The 21,878-nt window shown below is 35.2% G+C and overlaps 1 protein-coding gene and 1 long non-coding RNA gene across 2 annotated transcripts; one reads left to right on the forward strand and one right to left on the reverse strand.

Annotated features, from left to right (window-relative positions):
* Positions 1-10,835: 10,835 nt before the first annotated feature.
* Positions 10,836-11,666, forward strand: LOC133799467 (protein LATERAL ORGAN BOUNDARIES-like). The gene has a single exon (XM_062237482.1). It carries the CDS (start codon positions 10,836-10,838, stop codon positions 11,664-11,666), a length of 831 nt encoding a protein of 276 aa, XP_062093466.1.
* A 5,469-nt stretch (positions 11,667-17,135) lies between these two features.
* LOC133800825 (uncharacterized) lies at positions 17,136-20,794 on the reverse strand. Its single transcript, XR_009876627.1, has 2 exons — positions 19,822-20,794; positions 17,136-17,203 (listed from the first exon to the last, which is right to left on the reverse strand). It is a non-coding gene; the product is annotated as an uncharacterized LOC133800825 (long non-coding RNA).
* Positions 20,795-21,878: the final 1,084 nt, after the last annotated feature.

Raw genomic sequence — 21,878 nt, forward strand, 5'->3', positions numbered from 1 at the left:
TCTCTGCATGAGACACAGTCATAATCCTTCACCAGCTCTAACCAACACCTCTATATTATGTTCAAATCCTTCCATGTGAATAAATAATTCACGCTCTTGTGGTCAGTGTATATCTCACACCTCTCCCCATAAAGGTAATGCCTCCTGTTATACCCAAAAATTGGAGAATGCATCCTAGGAGGCTAAGGAGAATGCATCTAGGAGACTCCAAGGAGGGTGTGGTCCTAGGAGACCCCAAGGGTGTGTAGGAGGCAAGCCTCCCAAGGTTTTCTAAGTGTTGGCTCGAACGTGTCCAAGGTAAATAGCTAAGGAGGAGGAGTCTCATGCAAGAGAATGGAGACTTAGACTTTCATAAGGAAAGTCTATACAATGTTCGATCGGACATGTTTGGGAGATGCTAAAGAAGGTTGCCTTAATGTTGTCCAAGGTGAGGTTGCCTCAATGTTGTCCAAGGTGAGGTTGCCTCAATATTGTCCAAGGTGAGGTTGCCTCAATATTGTCCAAGGTGAGGTTGCCTCAATATTGTCCAAGGTGAGGTTGCCTCAATATTGTCCAAGGTGAGGTTGCCCCAATGTTGTTCAAGGTGAGGTGCCAAGGAGGTTGCCTCGGACCACCTTGGTCTGAGGAGAAGCCAAGGAGATTGGTTCAAGGGAGAACATGACATGCTAGAGGAGAGTGCATGTTAGAGGAGAGAAGTGCATCTCCTACCACCATGCACGTTCAACCTACCACCATGCATATCCTACCACCATGCACGTTCGACCTACCAACATGCATATCCTACCACCATGCACGTTCGACCTACCAACATGCATATCCTACCACCATGCATGTTCAACCAGCACTTGCATGGGTAGTGAGTAGGAGGTGGACCAACTAGCTAGAGGAGACTAAGTCAGACACAACTTCAACAACATGCGCGGGAATCTCTCATTCTTCCCACAAATGGGGAGTTTGTTGCATTTTGAATTTTGAATGTTTATTTGTAATATAAATGTAATAAATATAATAAAATATCCCTATGAAAAGGGGATATCAGTTGAGGATCCCATCTCTATAAATAGAGAGCTTATGGGATGAGAGAGGGACTCCTTTTGCTTCTTCTTTCTAGAGAGATAAAATTGGGTCTGTCTATTCTAGAGAGAGAAAGTGCTGAAATTAGAGAGAATTCTTGTATTTTCACAATCTGTACTGAAGAAACTCAGTTGGCACAGTCCATCTGATCTTGAGTATAGATTTATAAATCACAACTCTAAGTGGATTAGGCTATTACCGACAATCGGGGCTGAACCACTATAAAAATCTCGTGTGTTCTTTATTTTCTTTGTTTATACCGTCTGTTGTCGTTTTTATTTCTCTTGAAGGCTTGTCGTTATTGACGTTCTCACGTCGTTGGCTAAAAACGCAGTCAACACCTCCATACCTCTATAGCAAAGACCACCGTTGGTAACTCCAAATCATGTGTAAGGTATCTCTATTCATAGTCTTTCAACTGACGTGATTGTAATGACCCAACTAATTCTAGACCTTGGACCATTAAAACTACTTATACATAGACACTATTCTTAAGAAAACATACATACGAAACATTCATATCTTTATTAAAAACTATAAAGTAAAAGTTGAAATACATAAACGCGGGGTATGGGATCCCATTGTTTGAAAAATGAAACATGACTTTAAATAAATTAAACTTGTTTACAAAACCAAGTTCGGAAAATACATAGAAACATAATTAAAAAGACTTAAAAGAATTTCGTCCTCAAATCGTTCACGCAGTCCACCGAATCCATTCTTCCTCAATACACAATCCCAAGCTGCTAAGAATATTTCCGCCGCCATAACTATTTTCCAGCACATATAAGAATAAATGAATGAGCCTAATTCCCAGCAAGGAAAATCTACTAAAAGCATAAAACATAAACATAAACTATAAATATATGACTATAAAGACGTATACCATATAGGACTACAATATTAATGGCCATTATGACATGTGATAAACCATCTACGTCCCCTGTCTAATATTTGAGGTAGGTTAGATCACATGATAGTATATAATAACCGATCTAGGTCCTCTATCTAATATCTGAGGTAGGGTAAATCATAACTCTAAACATGAAAATGATAAACACTAGGGCTTACTAACTAAGCAACTATGAGCTCTAGATAAAAACATAACATAATGTATTATAGCATAAACATATCATAGCATATTATACATAAACATAACACATAAGCATATAGACACTATCCTATTTTCCTTACCAAGACAAGGATTTATGAGAATAAGGACGGGATTTGGAAGGCTCTTAAAACCAACAGGGAGAATGTGAGTATTCTAAAGAAAATAGATGTTGACAAGAGGACTAAACCATCAAGAAGAAACTTACCGACAAGAAATCCTAAGTTCAAAGAACTTAAATACCTAGGATTTGAGTAGAGAAAACTATAAGAAACTAATGAAACATACAGAAATGAACTAGGAATATGAATACCTTTGAATGCACTATAACCGAACTACACCTCGATATCGAAAAATAAACACACTATTAACCTTACTTCCCAAGTGTTTAATAAGCTTAAGAAGATAAAGCTTATAACCCCAACCCAAGTGTTTAACACTCTAAAGTAAACCTAGTTGCTTGAAGGCTCTGAACTCATCTTAAAGAATGAAAGAAATGGCTAGGGTACTAGGTCCTATTTATAGAATTTAAGAATGAAAAGATCTTCTTTTAGCTTGAATAAAAATAATGAATATTTAATTGAAAAAATTTGAATATTCATTCAGCAGAGGCTTAAGACTCGGTCAAAAGATTCAGAGGCTTGCCAAGAGGTTGAGGGTTGAATTGAGCTCGATTTCAAAACCATTTAAATATCTTGCCCTAGAGCTAATATATCGCCCATGGTAGGCGATATATCGCCTAGTCTTATATCCCCGAGGCTTGTCGAAGCGTTCGTGTGAAGTTACGTGTTTTCATATTCCCCGTGTGGCGATATATCGGCCCTAGAGCTGCGATATATCGGCATATGCTGAAATATTATACACGTAATAGCACTTTTTTAGCCTAATTTGAATTGAGTAAACAACTTTGACTGAGTCATAAAATGATTTTAAAGCTGCTGGCAGATTCTGGGGTTTTCAAATATTTCTCTTATAAAACTATACCTCAAAAATACTTAATTTCTTAGTAAACATGCCCATGACAAGTGTCATGATCTTATTGGTTCTATCTAAACCTTATAGTATAATAAATATCATCTTCATGATCAGCTATATTAATCAAACCTTATGTTATAATTAATATTCTTAAACTATAGGTTAAACTTATACAATCTATAAGTATTGCTACGAGTGTTCAACTAAGTCTCGGCTTGAACCAAAATCCACAGTAATAAACATAGTTATATACATACTTCAACTAAGTATTGCTACGAGTGTTCAACTAAGTCTCGGTTTGAACCAAAATCCACAGTAATAAACATACTACTACTACTACTACTACTACTACTACTACTAGCCAAGTAAAGTTCTGGGACTCTACAGTGATGCATAAGCAATCACCTTTCCTACTTGTATAAGAACACATCCCAAATCCTGTCTCGAGGCATCACAGTAAACCACGAACTTCTCCTGATCTATTGGAAGACTCAAAACTGGAGCGGTAATCAAACACTGCTTCAGATCTTGGAAGTTGTTCTCACACTTATCTCACCATACAAACTTTTGGTTCTTGTGTGTCAACTCTGTCAGTGGTGAAGCAATCCTTGAGAACCCTTCCAAAAAATGCTTGTAATAACCTGCCAATCTCATAAATCTTCTGATCTTTGAAGCATTCTTTGGCCATGGCCAATCTTTGATTGCCTCAATCTTAGCTGGATCCACCTTGATTCCATCTCTACTGACAATGTGACTAAGGAAAGTCACATGTGATAACTAGAACTCACACTTTTTGAACTTTGCATACAGTCTGTTTTCCCTCAGCCTCTGTAAAATCAACCTGAGATGTTGCTCATGCTCTTCCTCCGACTAAGAATAAACTAGAATTTCGTCGATGAAGACGATTACAAACCGATCCAAATAATCCTTGGACACCTTGTTCATCATATTCATAAAAGCTACTGGGGCATTACTCAAACCAAATGACATAACTAGAAACTCATAATGCCCATGTCTTGTGCGAAAAGTTGTCTTTCGTATATCTTCCTCCTTAATCCTCTGCTGGTGATAACTAGATCAACGATCAATATTTGAGAATACAATGTTGCCCTGTAAAAAATCAAACATGTCATCTATTTTCGGCAGAGGATACATGTTCTTAGTGGTTAACTTATTCAGTTCCTTAGAGAATTATCTTTCTTCTTTACAAACAAGACCGGCGCACCCTCTGTATAGAAACTAGGTATAATAAAACCCATGTCTAACTACTCTTGTAACTGTATCTTTAGTTCTTTTATCTCTACCAGGGCCATTATGTACTGTGCCATAGACACTGGTTCTGTCCCTGGTGTTAGTTCAATAACAAATTCTATCACGCTGTATGGCGGTAACCCTAGAAAGTCTTGTGGAAACACATCGAGAAACTCACAGACTAGTCTGGTCTCTTCTGGTCCCACTGGCACATCCTGAGTGGTATCCACGACAGTGGCTATGATTCTTATGCAACCACCTCACAATAGGTCTCTAGCCCTCAACGATGATATCATAGGTACACAGGGTCCATGCACAGTGCCAACAATTACAAAGGGATCCTTACCCTCTGGCTCAGAGGTTACTGTAACGCCCTGGATAGCCAAGACCATTACACTGTGTGTTTATAAAGGTGCAATACTTTCTAATCAAGTCATTTAATTAGAAACATGTTACTGAAACTACAATTGAATTAGGGTTAAAAGATTTTGGTCTCAAAAGTTACATTTCTTATAATCGAACATTTTCTTTTACATGGGATCCCAATAGTAGTAAAGTTATAAGACAGTTTACAAAATTTCAAGATTAAAATACAATTACTAGCCACTCTAAGGCAAAACAGACAATTAGGCTTTTCTTGTCCTGTTCCACTCCTCGGCCGTGGCGGCCGATCAGCTAATTATGTACATTCAGCCCTGAAGCTCTCCATCTCAGGACTGGTCCAACTTTCCCTTGCCTTTACATGCACCACGTACCACCCATGAGCCAAGGCCTAGCAAGAAAACACAATAACAGAGCATAATCATCAAGCAAACAACCAGATAACTCATACAGTATAAACATGTACTCAACAGTTCAAACATTCATGTTATTCAAGTATTCAGCATACCCAGTACATCATTTCATATCAATAATCAATTCACATATGATAACCAGGGTTAACGCCCTTAGGCCGCACCCTTTTTTTATCCCACTGACTCCGGCCCACTTAAACCGAGCTCAGTGAATATTAAGCTATCCTCAACTACCAGTGGCAGAGCCGCGCCCTATGCGCAAGTATTATTTATGGCACCCTTAGGTCGTTTATCACATGTCCCGTGGCATAATACCATCTATGACATCATACAAATATAGGGAGCTCTTAAACCCATCACGAACTCATAACTGGGTGTAGATTTCTTTCCTTTAGATTTCGATAGCTTTGTTCAATTCAATCCTCAAGCACGATCCCGTCTCAACCCAAGCGTACACCTAGTCACAGTCACAAGTTAGAACCAACTCCAAATCCCAATTCCAAAACCTAGCTTTGGGACCAATCCCGAGCCTTTGGGAAGCCCTAATTCCACCAAACGGGGTGGTGGAATCAAACCTCGAGCCCTCGGGCAAAAACCCCAAGAAACAACCCAAAAATCCCTTTCTGGGAATAGGGTAGCGCTACAGCGCCCTAAAGTGGACGCTATAGCGCTACAAGCAGAGCCATCAGGCTCCCAGATACCCAAGCCTAGTGCTGTAACGCCCTAAGGCTAGCACTACAGCGCTAGTCACAACCAGGCACTACCCAATTTTCTCCTCTTCGAATTTCCTCAAGCCAAACCTTTCTAAAACTCAACCAAACTTCAAAAAAAGCTTCCCAACATCCTCAACTCATCCCAAAACCTAACCACCAATAATTTAATCATATGCACCCCAAAACACAAAACTCACCATGGCTGAACCTAGAGCTCAAAAACTCAGCAAAACAACAGAAATAACAAAGCCTAAAGCTAGAGTTTCTTACCTTTGATGGATGAGCTCAGCCTAGGTTGTCTTCCACACTTGTTTAGCCTTCACCTCCTCGAACCCTTAGTTTTAAATCCCTAGAATTGCCACAGAAACTCTACTTAGAAAACCAATCCAACAGCAAAACCAAGAACTGAATATTAACCTCAAAACCTTACCTCAAATGATGAACAACCTCAGCTAATTCCCCAACCTGATGAAGATCCCAAGTACACAGTCTTAGCCTAAAGCTCCTCTGAATTTTAGCTCCAAATTTCCAGAAGAAATTAATGAAGAAACCCCAAACCGTTCAAGAGAGTTGCCCTGCTTTTCCCTTATTTCCTTTTCTTTCTTTTATTTCTTTTCTTTATTTTCTTCAGAATTCTACAATTTTCTACATAATTCACTAAGGAAATAAAGCCAAAACATCACTTATCTGATTCTAAACCCCAAAAGACCATATTGCCCTCCCACTTACAACTAAGCTTTTAAACATCTTAAGGGCATTTTAGTCATTACACCCAATTCCCGCTAATTCCTCGAATGCCTCTAATATTTACCGCTTACTTTCTGACACCTAACTAATCACCAATTATATTCTTCAATATCAAATTAGACTTCAATGTTTTCTCTAAATTCCCAGAAATGCCCCCAGACTCGCCCCGAGCCGGGTATAAATCCCCGCCGTGACTTTTTCGCTGAACCGCTCACTAGGATTGTCTCGAGTCATAGATTACAAATATATCCACATAATAATGTGGTCTCAACAATTTATCACAATTATTTACATTTATGCCCTCAACAGGCTAAAATTATGAATATGCCCTTCTAACCTAATTAGGGCCTACATGCATACTAATACACATAGTCATGCAACACAGATATTCAAATAATCATATAACATGCTTTTAATCATTAAATCACATATAATCCAGTTATGCCCTCCCGGCACACTAATCAAGGCCCTTAAGCCTTATTAGTAAATTTAGTTCATTACAGTTACCATCTTATTTTTGCAGTCTACTATTGCCCTAACTAACAAGTCCATGTCCAAAATCATGTCAAAGTCATTCATAACTAACTCAATCAAATCAACTAACAACTCTCTAACATCTACTATCAATGGTAGTGGTCTAATTCATCTCCAAGAGACTACTAACTTCCCAGTGGGTAGTAAAGTTCAGAACCTCACAATGTAGTAATCATAAAGCCTACAGTCTATCAATTACTCTACTAGAAACAAACAAACGTGTAGCGCTAGAATCAATCAAAACATATAAGAGGTTCCAACACTAGAAAGCTGATGTGTCACTATCAAGAGGCTAGCCTTGGCCTCTGCCTGAGTTAGAGCAAACACCTGAGCTGGTGTCAGGCTATCTGTCTTCTTGGACTCCTCTTTCTTTGCTCTTAGACAGTCTTTCTTCAAGTGACCCACTAGCCCGCACAAAAAGCGGGCCTTTGCCCGATACACTTCCACATGGTGCCTTCTACATCTATCGTTCTCAGGGTAAGCCCTCAAGACCTCATTGCCACTCTGGAAGCCTATCTGTATACCACGTGGCCTCCTATCGGGGCCAAAAGCGGAAAAAAGATATGGCGCCTTCTTTTTTTAGTCACTGGGCCCCTGCCTTCACGAGAACCCATAAATGGAGGTCCCATTCTCCTGGTGTCTCTCGTTGCTGTGTTCTCGCTCCAGATTTTGTTCTTTGCACCCTTTGCAGTAAGGGCTTTCTCTACAACCTATGCATATGTCGTCACCCTGGGCACAGTGGTCATTCGAATTTCTCGAGCTATCATAGGTTGTAGCCCCTGAAGGAACCTTTCCTTCCTTTTCCCATCAGTGGGCACCATGTCTGCAACAAACTTGGACAGTCTATTAAACCTCAGTGCATATTCTGTCACTAACATATTTCCCTATAGCAGCCCTAACTGCATCATTGTAGTAATTTTCATTAAATACAATTCTGAACTTTTCCCATTCCATGGCTTTCACGTTCCCGGTCTGGGATATCACTTCCCACAAAATTCTGGCATCCTCCCAGAACATATACGTGGCACAGGCCACACTCTCATTACTTTCTACCCTCATGAAGTCCAGGATAGCGGTAACCATGCTCATCCATTGCTCGGCCTTTGCCAGATCTGCATTACCTTAAAAGACTAGAGGGTACTATTTTTTGAACCTTCATAAAGGGATTCCCATCTGTTCCCAGCCTCTGACGACTGTACTACTACTGGTAGCAACACAGGTGGCACCACTGGCTGAACGTTCCCTACTGGAACGTATTGCTATCTAATTAGGTGAACCTTTTCTTCCTGCCTTTGTTATCTAACATGCATATCAGCAAGCACTTACTGCCAGTATTTCTTGGCCAGATAATGGGTATGACTGTCTTGGAAGTATACTTCCAAGTTTATCTATGCGGTAATGAATTCGGCTAGGATAAGAATGAGGGAACTGGTGAGCTTGTGGCTCATTTGAAGGGGCTGGCCGAACCTAGAGAGAGGAGAAGAGAGAGACAACTTGTGAGGCATATAGTGATAAGGAAAGAAAGAAAGAAAGAGGAAGAGAAATGAGGGTCTAAGTTTGTGAAATGAACTATTGTTTCATAATCATGCAATTTCTCAATTGATACTGCATCGTTATGCATCGATATAGAATCGCAACAATTAAGAAAACTCAATCTTTAATTAGCATTGCATATGTATTGAAATAACTTGAATTACCATCTAAAAGGCATCGTTGCTGATATTTTCAACAACAAAGCAAGTATCGATATCCCATCGAAATAACATCGATTCATCATTGATTAACATTTTAACAGATAACAGAATGATACCATAGAAGAAGCATCAAAATGACATCGAAATACAATCAATTTTATTATATTGAGCAAATGAAAATTGAAATTAAGCAAGCATTGACATTATATCGATTTAGCATTGAATAATATTTCAACAAATAACAAAATGATACCATCGAATCAGCATTGCAGGACCATCGATAAGGCATCAATACAAGTCGTTTTCGGATGTAATTGAAGGCAAAGAGGCAAACATATAGCATCGAACAAGCATTGAAATGGCATCGATTTTATCATGTTGACCAAATGAAAACTAAAATTAAGCAAGCATCGCAACCCTATCAATTTAACATCATTTTCATTTATATTTAGAATCGATAAAGCATCGAATTACAATGATTGAAAGTATTCAACAATACACACATATATGTAAATTCATTGATTCAGGATCGATTAAGCATCAAAATGACATCGATTAAGCATCAACCGAAGACAAAATTTCATAGAAACGAAACTCATTCTTTCAAAACAATGCTCATAGAATCAAACCCATTTTCAAGCAATATTTTTGCAAAATAGAGATTAAAATATTTAAATTCCATAACTACATTACACCATATTCAAGTCAATGCAAGACACAGTTCAATTTTTTTGAAAGAAAAATTACCTTGCCGTGGACGGAGATGACGGTGGCCGACGTTGGAGTGGACCTTGCTCCTCGATTTGTGATGAGGAAATGCGTGAGCGAGAGAGAGAGAGAGACGTTCGAGTGTAAGAGAAAGAGAGGGTAGGAGAGAGAGACGTCCAATTAAGAGAGAGAGAGAGAGGGGAATGGTTTGAATGCCAATGGTAGTTTTGGATAAAAAAAGGAATGTCATATTTTTGGTATAATAAGTTATGTAGGCATTTTTTTTTAAAATTTCACCATAATAGAGGTCATATAACCTGAAATTTCACATTTTAATTAAAGAGATGAGATTTTTTTTTTACTTTTAGGGAATTAAGAGATGATTACACTAACGCAAAAATAGAGAAAATGTAAGAAAAAAATCTCAATCGTGATAACAATTGTTCTTTACGGGATTAAAAAATAAAAAATCTATGAGAGGTGGTTATATTAATTGATTATTAAAAAAATATCTGAAAATATCTTATTAAGTTATGGAGCAATCATATTTGATTTTTCTTTTATTTTATTATTATTATATCTTTTTTAAAACGTAGACACTTCACTAGTATAAATATACCAAATTAGTATCAATCATGACCATATCTAATTGTGTCAACTGAAAAACATCTGTGACCATGGTGGCCTTGAGTTCTTGACGGTGGTGCGTACATTTCAAATATTTATTTTTTACTGAGTTTTTTCTGTTAGATTTCCTTGCTCTAGATTTTGGTATTATTATTTTTTTTTAAATTAACTTTTTACAGCTAATTATTTTTAAGTATTTTTTACAATTGTGTTGCTGATCACAAGTTTCTGAGCAGGAAAGTCACGCAGGAGCATAAGTGTTTGCTGCGAATTTCCTAAGCGCAAAAACTCACTTGTAGAAGTATTAGGGTTTTTTTGTCAATATATATTTACATTGGTTTCATAATTATATCACCTCATTTTATTTTCTAAATATATATTTTTAAATTTAAACTTTTTATTTAATGTATTCAGTTAATAAATAAAATTTATTTTTCCATTCAAATAGCAATATATATTTGTTTTTTATTAAAAACCCAAATATATATCTATTTACATCATTAGCAAACGTGCATCATTCTTATCCTGATTTAATTCTCTCTCTCTCTTTTTCCTTTTGTAGTCTTCTTGAGTAAAAAAGAGATATAAACAAAACAGAAAAAAAAAAATGAACATTCCTCCACCTCCTCCACCACCATGTGCTGCGTGTAAGTTTTTAAGGAGAAAATGCATGCCAGGGTGTATATTCGCGCCATACTTCCCAAGTGATCAACCACAGAAGTTCGCAAGCGTGCATAGGATTTATGGAACAGGTAACGTGGCCAAGATCCTCAATGGGATCAACGTGGCTCATCGCGAGGAGGCTGTGAACTCATTAGCCTACGAGGCCCAAGCCCGCCTTCGTGACCCGGTCTACGGTGTCATAGGCTTCATCTCAATCCTCCACAACCACCTCAACCATGCCCGTGCCAGGCTCAACAATGCCTCTAATGACTTGGGGGGTCACACTAGCCCTCATCCTCAGCCTCAGTCTCAGAAAATAATAAACCCTCCTCCCAATGGTGTCCCTCCCATGCCTAATCTCGAGGTTAACCCGAACCACCAACAACAACGACAACAACCGCAGCCACAGTTGCGTCCATTTTGCTTTGAGAATATTCCTCGGCCGCAACACCCTCAACAACAAATGATCAGCAACATCACGTTTGATTATATTGGGGAGGGTGGCCCCTTTGGACCCATGGTGAATCCCGACATGATGGAACATTACAATAGTCAGATGCTAATGGCTGGCAGTATCTTCAATCGTGGTGGTGGTGGTGGCTCTTCCAGTGTCGCTGCTACTGATGGCGCTTGCGAAAGCAACAATAATAACACCAATTTGAATGGGCAACTGATGCAACTAAACCAAATTGATGCGCTACATGACTCATCTCTTGACCATCAACTCCAATCTCAGCTCATGCTCAATTCACCAAACAATAATGACGAAAATTGAGCCCTTTTTTAAGGATTTTACAACAAATATTAGGAATTATCATATACTACCCTTTCTTTTAGTTATTATTGTTATTATTTTTAGATGAATTTTATTAGATTTTTATGAATACATTATGATTGATAATTGTATGGAGTTACTTCAAATACTGGGTATTATTTATTCGGAATTTTTCATAGAAAATAATTTATTTCAAGTTTTTTATATGTTTTAACCGTTTAGATTTTTTTAAATTTGATTTTAAAAATTTAAAAATATTATTTTTGAAAAAACGTCATTTTCTACTATCTTTTGCAAACGATTACTAATTGATACTTATATAGAAAAATACCGCAATTGTTTAAAAAGTTCAACAAACATTATTAAAACGTGCATTATGGGCCCAATTGTTAAAAAAAATATAAAGTCTTACATGCAATTTTAAAATAAAATAGCAAGGTCCCACTAAGATTATATTTAACATAATCAACTTTTAAAACTTTCATTGGTGTTTTTAGATCATTTTTCGCACTCCACGACATACATACTTAGACTATGGAACGCCCCACATCACCATACGTGCCAAATAGAGCCTATCATCTACCTGAAAAGGGGAAATTAAAGGGATGAGCTAAAATCTCAATAAAGAAGTGCAAACAAAGAAGGAAATTAATTACAATTATAAAAGCATAAGTGAAATTTGTAAATACTATTCTATATAAATCATTTACAAGGTAGGTCATAATCATAAACCTAAGATTATTTGCAGCGTAAACATAATTGTACATCACTAGATAATAATAATAAACATAATATTATAGGCAAAGTAATCATATCGTACACTTTAAGTTCATATTCTTAAATATACAACCTAAGTTTATACATCATAGATCATATTCATAAATATACAATCATAAGAATAATCATATATCATAAGATCATGTTCATAAATATACAATTATAAACATAATCATATATCATAAGATCATGGTACCCTTATTGTCCAAGATTACATGATAAGCATTCCACATAAAATCATTTGCAACACAGGCATAAGCATACAACATAAGATCATGACACCTCTATTGTCCAATGATCAGCAACATAAACATACAACATAAGATCATGACAACCCTATTGTCCAAAGATCAGCAACATAAACATACAACATAAGATCATGACACCTCTATTGTCCAATGATCACATGTGACTGTCTTTTTTGTCACTTACATAACACCCTTATTGCCCATGTTTTACCAGGTGTCACGGGCCGCCAAATTGACTCCTTGGATTGACGGAATGTGCAACACTTGTTAGCACACTCAACTAGCAAGTCAGCCTAAAACTCACCACCTGCGGCAAACAAGCCCAACGGTTAGCCACGAAAGAAGTCTCATGAATGTAAGGGCAATAACAAAACATGAGCAAGCACAAAGAAAACCATCCAAAGATAACATCCCACACAACAACTAGAGCATACAACATAGGCAAGTGACACGTGATGACCCAACAAAGACAACAAACAGCAAGCAACACATAGACCATAAAGAAAGCATACACAATGAGTCATGGATAAACATCGTTTTATTCATATATGGTCTTGATAGGGCAATGAGTACAAAACTTAAGCCTCTATCTGCTGGTCACCATGGTGCTTTTACTAATTCACCAGGTCACCTCCCTTTAAGGAGCATTCTAACGAAAGAAAGTCTTCCCAGGAAAATATATGATTTCGCCTAGGAGACATATACATAATTACAAAAGTATCATCCTCCTACCCCTGAGGTTAGTTGGTGCAAGACTTAACTAACGATCAAGAACCAACAATGCATGCTCATACATACAAAATGGCCCTTGGAGGTGTGTTATGTCGCAATACGTCACGCCTGGAACCCTTATTGTCCATACTTTAGGCACGTCTGCCTATATATTGTTGCAGCACTAGGTTAAGCAAACACAAACAAATCCATACATATCTCATTTCTAGAGTCCATTAAGAAACAAAACAGAATTCTAGCTAACTTCCCTTCATTCATAAAATAACATTCATGACACCCTGTCACTCTTGAGGATGTCTACCCTTTATGTTGTAACCTTGACATCAGTCACACAAACATATACATTATCATAAAACATTAGCAATAGTATAGCAATAAAATAATAAGTAATATCTAATTTCCTCACCTCACTCCAACCTTATAGAATATGGGATGACTTTCACAATGCCTAGAAAATTCAATCAAATACTTGTCTTAATATCAAATAAAACAAAACACACCTTACAAATATGCCCCCTCGTGTGCATGGACTATGAACATGTGTCACAAGTTGTACTAGTAGATCCTCAATGTTTTCAAAACAAGAATCATGCATTTAATTAAATGACATATAATTGAATGTAAAAATAAGCTTGCATATAACGTGTATACGTGAAACGGTTCTTAAAACGCTCTTTAAAGTCGGTAAATTTATTCCTTTATTTCTTGTCAATTTCATAAAATTCAGCAAACATGCATAATTTACCAACTTGAATAATACAATATTACTTCTTTAAAATCATAAAATGTCAATCAAATTTTTATTTCAAAAAGTTATTTTATTTTCGCCATAATTGCACCAAATAGTAATTTGACTTATTATTAAAAATGTGACAATATTATAATTTCTCATAAAATAATAACTTGAAAAATTAATTATTTTCATAAAATTATTCTTTTTAATTTGGCAAAATTAAATAAATAGCACCAAAGAAAATTTGACATAAATCAACCCTTTAAAGAAAATAAAATTTCTAGGTCACAAAATTCATATTATTTTATAATTACCTAAAGGTTGGTAAAAAGACTAAAAATACCCACATTTTTAATAAACCAATTTCTGAACATCTTTCAAAAATAATTTTTCTCAATCTATAAACAATAAAAATCTGCATGTATTTTTTTGAAGAAAAATGCATAATTAAAATGTGAAAATGATCATTTTACTTATCTAAAATACGAATTTTATGACATAGATTGTTCTCTTTTAATTTATTTGAGAATTACCACAAGATATAAACCAAAAGTTAGCAAGTATTATTTTAGTTAAATATGTTCATATTCATTTTAACCTATTAACCTCACATGCTTCTATAGTTTCATGCATTCCAAAATTCAATTAGCATGCACCAATAATTAAACCATTAAAAAAAAAGCATAAACTTCAAGAACAAGGCCTTGGCCAAAACCTACATGACATTTTCTAGTGTCCAATTTGTATTATTTCATTATTACAACACCAAGATTTGTTTACATATACTTAGAGGATCAAAAACTGAAAACGAAGATCAAATTAGACCTAGGGATTCGTTCTTTCTTCTCCTTTTTTTCTCTTTTTCTTTCTCTTTCTCTCTCTCTCTCTCTCTCTCTCTCTCTCTCTCTCTCTCTCTTTATCTATTTAGTGCTGTCTCTTTCTCTCTACCTCCCTCTATGTCGTTGGCCACCAATGAGTCTCAAGGCTCATTGGTTTGCATTTTAACTTACCCTAGGAGTAGAAAACCTAGCCTGATGTGAATGTGAAATTCCCAATATAAAACCCCTATCTTTCCCTCAATTCCCTCAATCAATATTTTGTTTTTGAAAGAAAAAAGGAAACTTCCCCCTTTTCATGGCCGACCACCCTTAATCTCCCTCTCTGTGACGCCTCAAATTACCTAGTAAGGCTTAGGGCATTGATTAGGGGGCAACGATGAAAAATTATGGAAAATTATTTGAATATATGTGATTTAATAATGAAATATGTGTTTATGTTGATATATATATATGTGTGTATCATTATATGATTATGTGAGTTATATTATAATATGACTATATATGCATGTTTAGGTGTATTAAATATGCATGTGGGCCAGTTTCTTATTAGAAGGGAAATTTTCATAATTTGGCCAGTTATGGGTATGTTTGGAATATATGTGCATATATGTGTGAGACCACATTATTATGTGGATATATTTGGGTCACTCGACACAAGGCGATCCTAAAGAGCAAGTTAGTGGAAGAGTCAAAATGGGACCAAATACCTGACTCGGGGTGAGTCAATAGGTATTTTGGGTATTTAGTACATTATTGGGATATCGGGTAATGATAATAAATATTTGAGGATATGTCTAGAGTTAGTGAGATTAGGATGGAAATTTGGGTTTTTGACCATTTTCCCTCGGGGGCATTTTTTGGTACCGCGAGCCTCGAGATTTGCTTAAGTTTACTTGAACCTAGCAAACCACACAAAACAGAAAGAAAAAAAACGCTCAACAAACTATCTCAACACTCACTCTCTCTCCCTCTTGTGTATACTCCCTCTCTCTCTCTCTCTCTCTCTCTCTCTCTCTCAATCCTTGAATTTCCTTGCGGTCTAAGGGGAATCGAAGCTAGCATAGGCTTGAGATTGCTTGGGAGAAAGCTTAGCATCACTTTGAGTAGCAGAAGTATCAATTCATAGCTTCAATTATCTGTGTTTTTGCTGGTTTTAGTTAACACTACAAGAAAAAATGCTTTTAATAACACCGAAAATGTGTTATGAAAACATACGATAACACTTTCTGATGTTTTAAGATCGACTGTTATCATAGGTCAGGGTACTTTACATAACACTTTATCAGTGTTTTACAGATGTGTTATTGTACTGTCAACGATAACACAATTTCTGTGTTATTTTATATATAGATAAGTGTTGAATTATGTTATTTATAGTCGATTATATAACACTTTTTTTTGTGTTATACTACACTTTAGTATAACACTTTTTTTGTGTTATACTATACTTTAGTATAACATTTTTTTTGTGTTATATTACACTTTAGTATAACATTTTTTTTGTGTTATACTACACTTTAGTATAACACATTATTTGTGTTATACTACACTTTAGTATAACACATTATTTGTGTTATACTACACTTTAGTATAACACTTGTGCTATATTAGCTTAGAGAAACATAATTTTTTTTTACTTGCACAAAACTAGGAAAACAAATATGAAAGTTGAAGCCAAATAAGGTAACATAAATAGATTTTTATTAATTACTCAAATGTAATTACAATATTTAGTCTACTAGTCTAGGCTTAAGAAATCATATTACAACATGGTGGGTTGAATTAAACACTGAGCGCAAAACAGAGACAATATCTGTCTTCTTTGTGACATTGTTTTTTATGCCAAGCAATCCTTTGAGCTGCTGAAGGGAAATTGTAATGATAGCTCCTCCCATGAACCCAACAATGGTAGCATGGGATAGAAACTCAATCAAGAACCCCAATTTGAAAAAGGATCCAGCCATTTTAGAGAAATATATAAAACATATAGAGTGCAATTTTTTTTTTTAATTGTCTTAAACCATAAGCATTGTTGTATAAAACTTATTCTTAACTTCATAAAGTTTCAAACTAAAATGAGCAACTCAACTATGATTAGCTTACCATTTCAATCTCTTTGCCAAGATGTTAACACCCATGGCCATTATAGCAGCACTATTAGGATTAGGAGATAATTTCCTGACCAAAGTGCAGATGATCTCAACAACCCTTGGCAAACGATAAGAGACAAGAGCATTAACGTGGCAAGAAACAAACATAACACAGTACACAGGAAAAGAACAGTATTTACCACACTCAATGCCCATTAAAGCAAAACACACAGCCTAGCAGGTATTGCTGCAGAAGCTTTTAGTTAATTAGTATTGTCAAAACATCAGAAATCTAGAATAGTTTCAGTTAGATATCCCAGTTGCATAAGATTCTAAGTGTTCATTAGAATTCTAGATTAGTTTCAGTTAAATAGCATGTCATCTTCCTATAATATAGCATGAATAATTTAGCCGTAATCAATATCTCGGTAGTCTCTAGAAAGCTAGATTTTCAGTTAATATGATATATAGAAGATTTACAGTTAGACCAAGGTTTAGTTTCTTTGGTGACTACACCGAGTCTCATATCCAAATTCTTTTCAAGACAAGATATTTCCAAATTCTACACAAGTTTTATGGAAAAGTATTAAAATAAGAACCTTAAGTGACAATTACTTCACTTGGTTGTAGTGATTATCTACACTTCATTGTTAAATTATGTAGTTTCTTAAAAAAAAAATGCATATCTAGTATCACACACAGAAACCAACATTTAATTAAAAAATCAACCTTAAATGTTACAGTATGTTACTAGAGTGCAATAGAGAGCTGTGATGAACCTGTATTGAAGCAATAATCCCTTGTTCACCAAATCGGTTTGCAGTCCCAGGTGTAAGATGCTAGGCATGCTTAATCTGAAAATTAGCTCTAGTCATGCAAAAATAAGCATGGAAAGAAATATCAATATTAAAACTTTGCAATAAGAAACAGATTTTCTGTGGCACATAATAGGTGGCAAACTATAAATCTTGCACATAATAGATTCAATTGCTATTGTAAAGGCAGAAAACATAGAAACAAATGACCAAAACTTCAGACAACAGAACTGCATGTACCATTAAACACCATTCTACATATAAAGAGTAGGTTAATTGCTAAGGCAATTGCTGATACGCAATTGCTGAACCAGCTATAACATACACAACACAAAGTTCGTACACACAAAGAAGAGCAGCAGCTAAAAGTAAAAGAACAGCAACAACTCTTGTAGATCAGTTTCAAGCAACTTGTTGATCACAAGTCACCCTAAGATTCAATTCTATTATCTATAAAATCAACATTTCGAATTGGAAAAAATAATAAAATGGTGTCTATAATTGTGCCAAAGAAGCAGAAAAATCATGTATTAACTTTAGTTTATCAAATGAGGTTCAGATCATCTTGTGTCTGATTTCAGCCTCTAATAAAGTTCTTCCATTATATTATAAATCAAAGTTCATTGAAGCATAACACAACCAGAAAATCTTACGACAGTAAATTACAAATTATGAAATCTTTCAGCTATTAAAAAAAGATGAGAATCCTAAAATCTAGATTAATATGAGGAAAGCATCAAAGGATTTAAACAAAAATTGGGTCACGGCTTGATTATCACAATTTCCAAGTCCGAGAGCTAAAACTAAGAAACAAGCAAAACAAAAGCCCAAAACTGGAGGTCAGCCAAAGCTGATTAAAAAAAAGCTACAATAATAACTCAATTTACTCATATGTCTGCATTTTTGCATTTTTGCAAAAGAGAAGTTCAAAGTCAGCAAAATTACTAGTGGTATCAATCTGCATTTTTGCCAAACTTTACAATATTATTCACTAATCAACTGAAGTCAAACAAGGACATACCTTCAAGTCACTGAATGTATTGAACAAGATGCACATGGCAGTGACTCAAGGAACAACTCAAAGACAACTTTTGTTACAACGAAAAAATAATTATAAAAACAAAAGACAAGGCATCATCAAGAGAAGACCATGCAATAAAGTTTATACAACATGCTTTCAGATCAAAAAAATACAAAGAAGAACACTTTTGAACTATCCCTAAGTAAGAAGCCCACAAGAACCAAACATAATAGGGAATATCAATTTCTGGGGTGGATGGTGTTGATACATATTGGTTTCAGTCACCAGGTTGTTCATCACATATGCAGGAGGTGGAGGCAAGTTCCTTTCTGGTAGATAAACTGGAGGAGCCTAAACAATACACATAAGAAACAAAATTACTACGCCCTTACTCACACTTAACCTGCCACTTGAGCATATATTTTATATTATATACTGAACACACATTCCACAATGTGTATTTTAATTCCTTTGACATAGTAACAATTTTAATTTATAATTAATGAGATTCCATAACCTAGACAGCAAGATTTACTTAATCTACCACTTGAGCATGCTGCTTTTGAATATTTTATATTATATACTGGACAGTCATCTATACTTAAGCACCACAACTAATTAACAACTCTGTCGAGACCAACAGCTTAAAAAACTAGTTTGGTACAACTAACTTCTAGATTGAATTACTATCGGTTTGGATCAGAAGATCATATCCTACTTGCATAGAGCTCAATATAAGGCAAGCATCTATAATCAAATATTAAAACTAAACACAATAAATGAGGAAAAATATGGTCTAATATATGACAAGCACTTTCAACTTGCAAGCATCTTAAATCTAGTTAAAGAAAATTAAAAAATTAATTGTCCTTAAAGAAAACTATGGTCTACAATACTCACTGTTCTACCAAGAATAAATGCAGCTGTAGCACCAATTGTTGCACCAATAGAATCAGCAACGAACCCCAAAGGCAACCCAAATAGATAACCTCCACCAAGCTGTAAGAGAAAATAAATAGCACAAATAAAGCATTGATAGAAAAAAAAAATACTAATAGATACACTTTCACACTTAAACCAAATAAGTTGACTAGACAGACTTTATTCATTCAGAGTTCTATTTTTATGGTCTAATATATGACAAGCACTTTCAACTTGCAAGCATCTTAAATCTAGTTAAAGAAAATTAAAAAATTAATTGTCCTTAAAGAAAACTATGGCCTACAATACTCAGTGTTCTACCAAGAATAAATGCAGCTGTAGCACTAATTGTTGCACCAATAGAATCAACAACGAACCCCAAAGGCAACCCAAATAGATAACCTCCACCAACCTGTAAGAGAAAATAAATAGCACAAATAAAGCATTGATAAAAAAAAAATTACTAACAGATACACTTTCACACTTAAACCAAATAAGTTGACTAGACAGACTTTATTCATTCAGAGTTCTATTTTTTTGGAGGGGGGAGGATCACTGAACAGACAATTACATACTTTATTAAACAGACTATAAAGGTCCAAAATAATGTCATTGTTTTAGCTCTACAATAAGAATTAGTGACTTTAACTTACTGTAAATATTGACTTGTTCTACTTCACAATACCAAAATCCATGGAGTCACATCACTAATACCACTTCTCCTAGTTAACTAGAATGAACTATAGAGAAATTAAAACCGAGCACAAGTCTATATTATTAAACCACAAGTAAAGAACAAACAAATAAATAAAAAAGGCAAAAAAAGTTATAATAATAAGTAAAAGAAACATACATGATTCTAGCACATTTTACTTGTAAACATTCAAAAAGAAGAAGACATTGTCAGGCAAATATCACAATTCAATAAAATGGCATGAAACCACCATTGCGATAGAAATAATGGCCACCCAAAGAACAGTCATGAAAAAAACATAAAACACGTTGATTGGAAATTCCAAATCAATCATAATTTAGCAAGAAATCTTACAAAACCAAAGAAGAAACTATGAAAGTCATTAATCAACAAAACTAGAAAAAAAATAGTTGTAATAAATGACAAATCACCAAGCTCTGCAATAAGAATTAGTGACTTTAACTTACTGTAAAGTGGCCAAAATGCATAATGTGTACCAGTAGGCTTGCAAGTTTTGAAAGTGTGTATGCATATGTATAGATAATTTTTATAAGATATGAAAGTTCCTGAAGTAAATTGACAGGGAAATTTACACATAATCACACCAAGCCAACACACTTTTATCTTAACTATTTTAACAGACATCAAATGTCCATTAAAAAAAAACAGCAAGTGCATCAAATGAGGTATGGACTTAACAGAGCAGCAATGTGTACTACTAGGAAGGATGAAGCAATGTGTTAAAGAAAATACAAGTCATTCAGGAATTTAATCAAACAGATTCTATGCACACATGATCACATCAAGAGAATCAGAAAAAACTTCATAGATTATTATGCAAACATGTGTTTATGAAAAATAATTAGTAAACTCAAACCAGAAATAAATATGAAACACACAAGTTATTCTCAAAAGTAAAATAATCAAATTTACAAATCCATTTTTAAATGAAAATAAATTTACTATGGCTACGGATAGACAAGTAGTCATAACATGTAAAAACTTCTGAAAAAAAGCACGAGATAATTAATGGATGATAAAATATCATTGAACTAGAATAAGATAATGTATGGTTAAGAGAGATAAAGAGAGGGAAAAGTTAATTTACGCACTTTAAATTGTGCAAAAGCAGCAGCATGAGCTTCCAGAGCTTGACTTCTCTGTTGTTCCGCTGAAAAGAGTTGCATATTCCCTTTGACCAGATTTTGCCTCTGCAAACAGAGTAGAGAAATAAATCAAGTACAAGAAATAGGTCAATTAAAGCTCAAAGTCTGCCAAGCAATCAATAAGGTATTAAAGCATGTTACAGGAAAATTCAAAATGACCATTTGGACAAGGCTCT

This window comes from Humulus lupulus, chromosome 9 (genome assembly GCF_963169125.1).
Source record: "Humulus lupulus chromosome 9, drHumLupu1.1, whole genome shotgun sequence".
Lineage (NCBI taxonomy): Eukaryota > Viridiplantae > Streptophyta > Magnoliopsida > Rosales > Cannabaceae > Humulus > Humulus lupulus.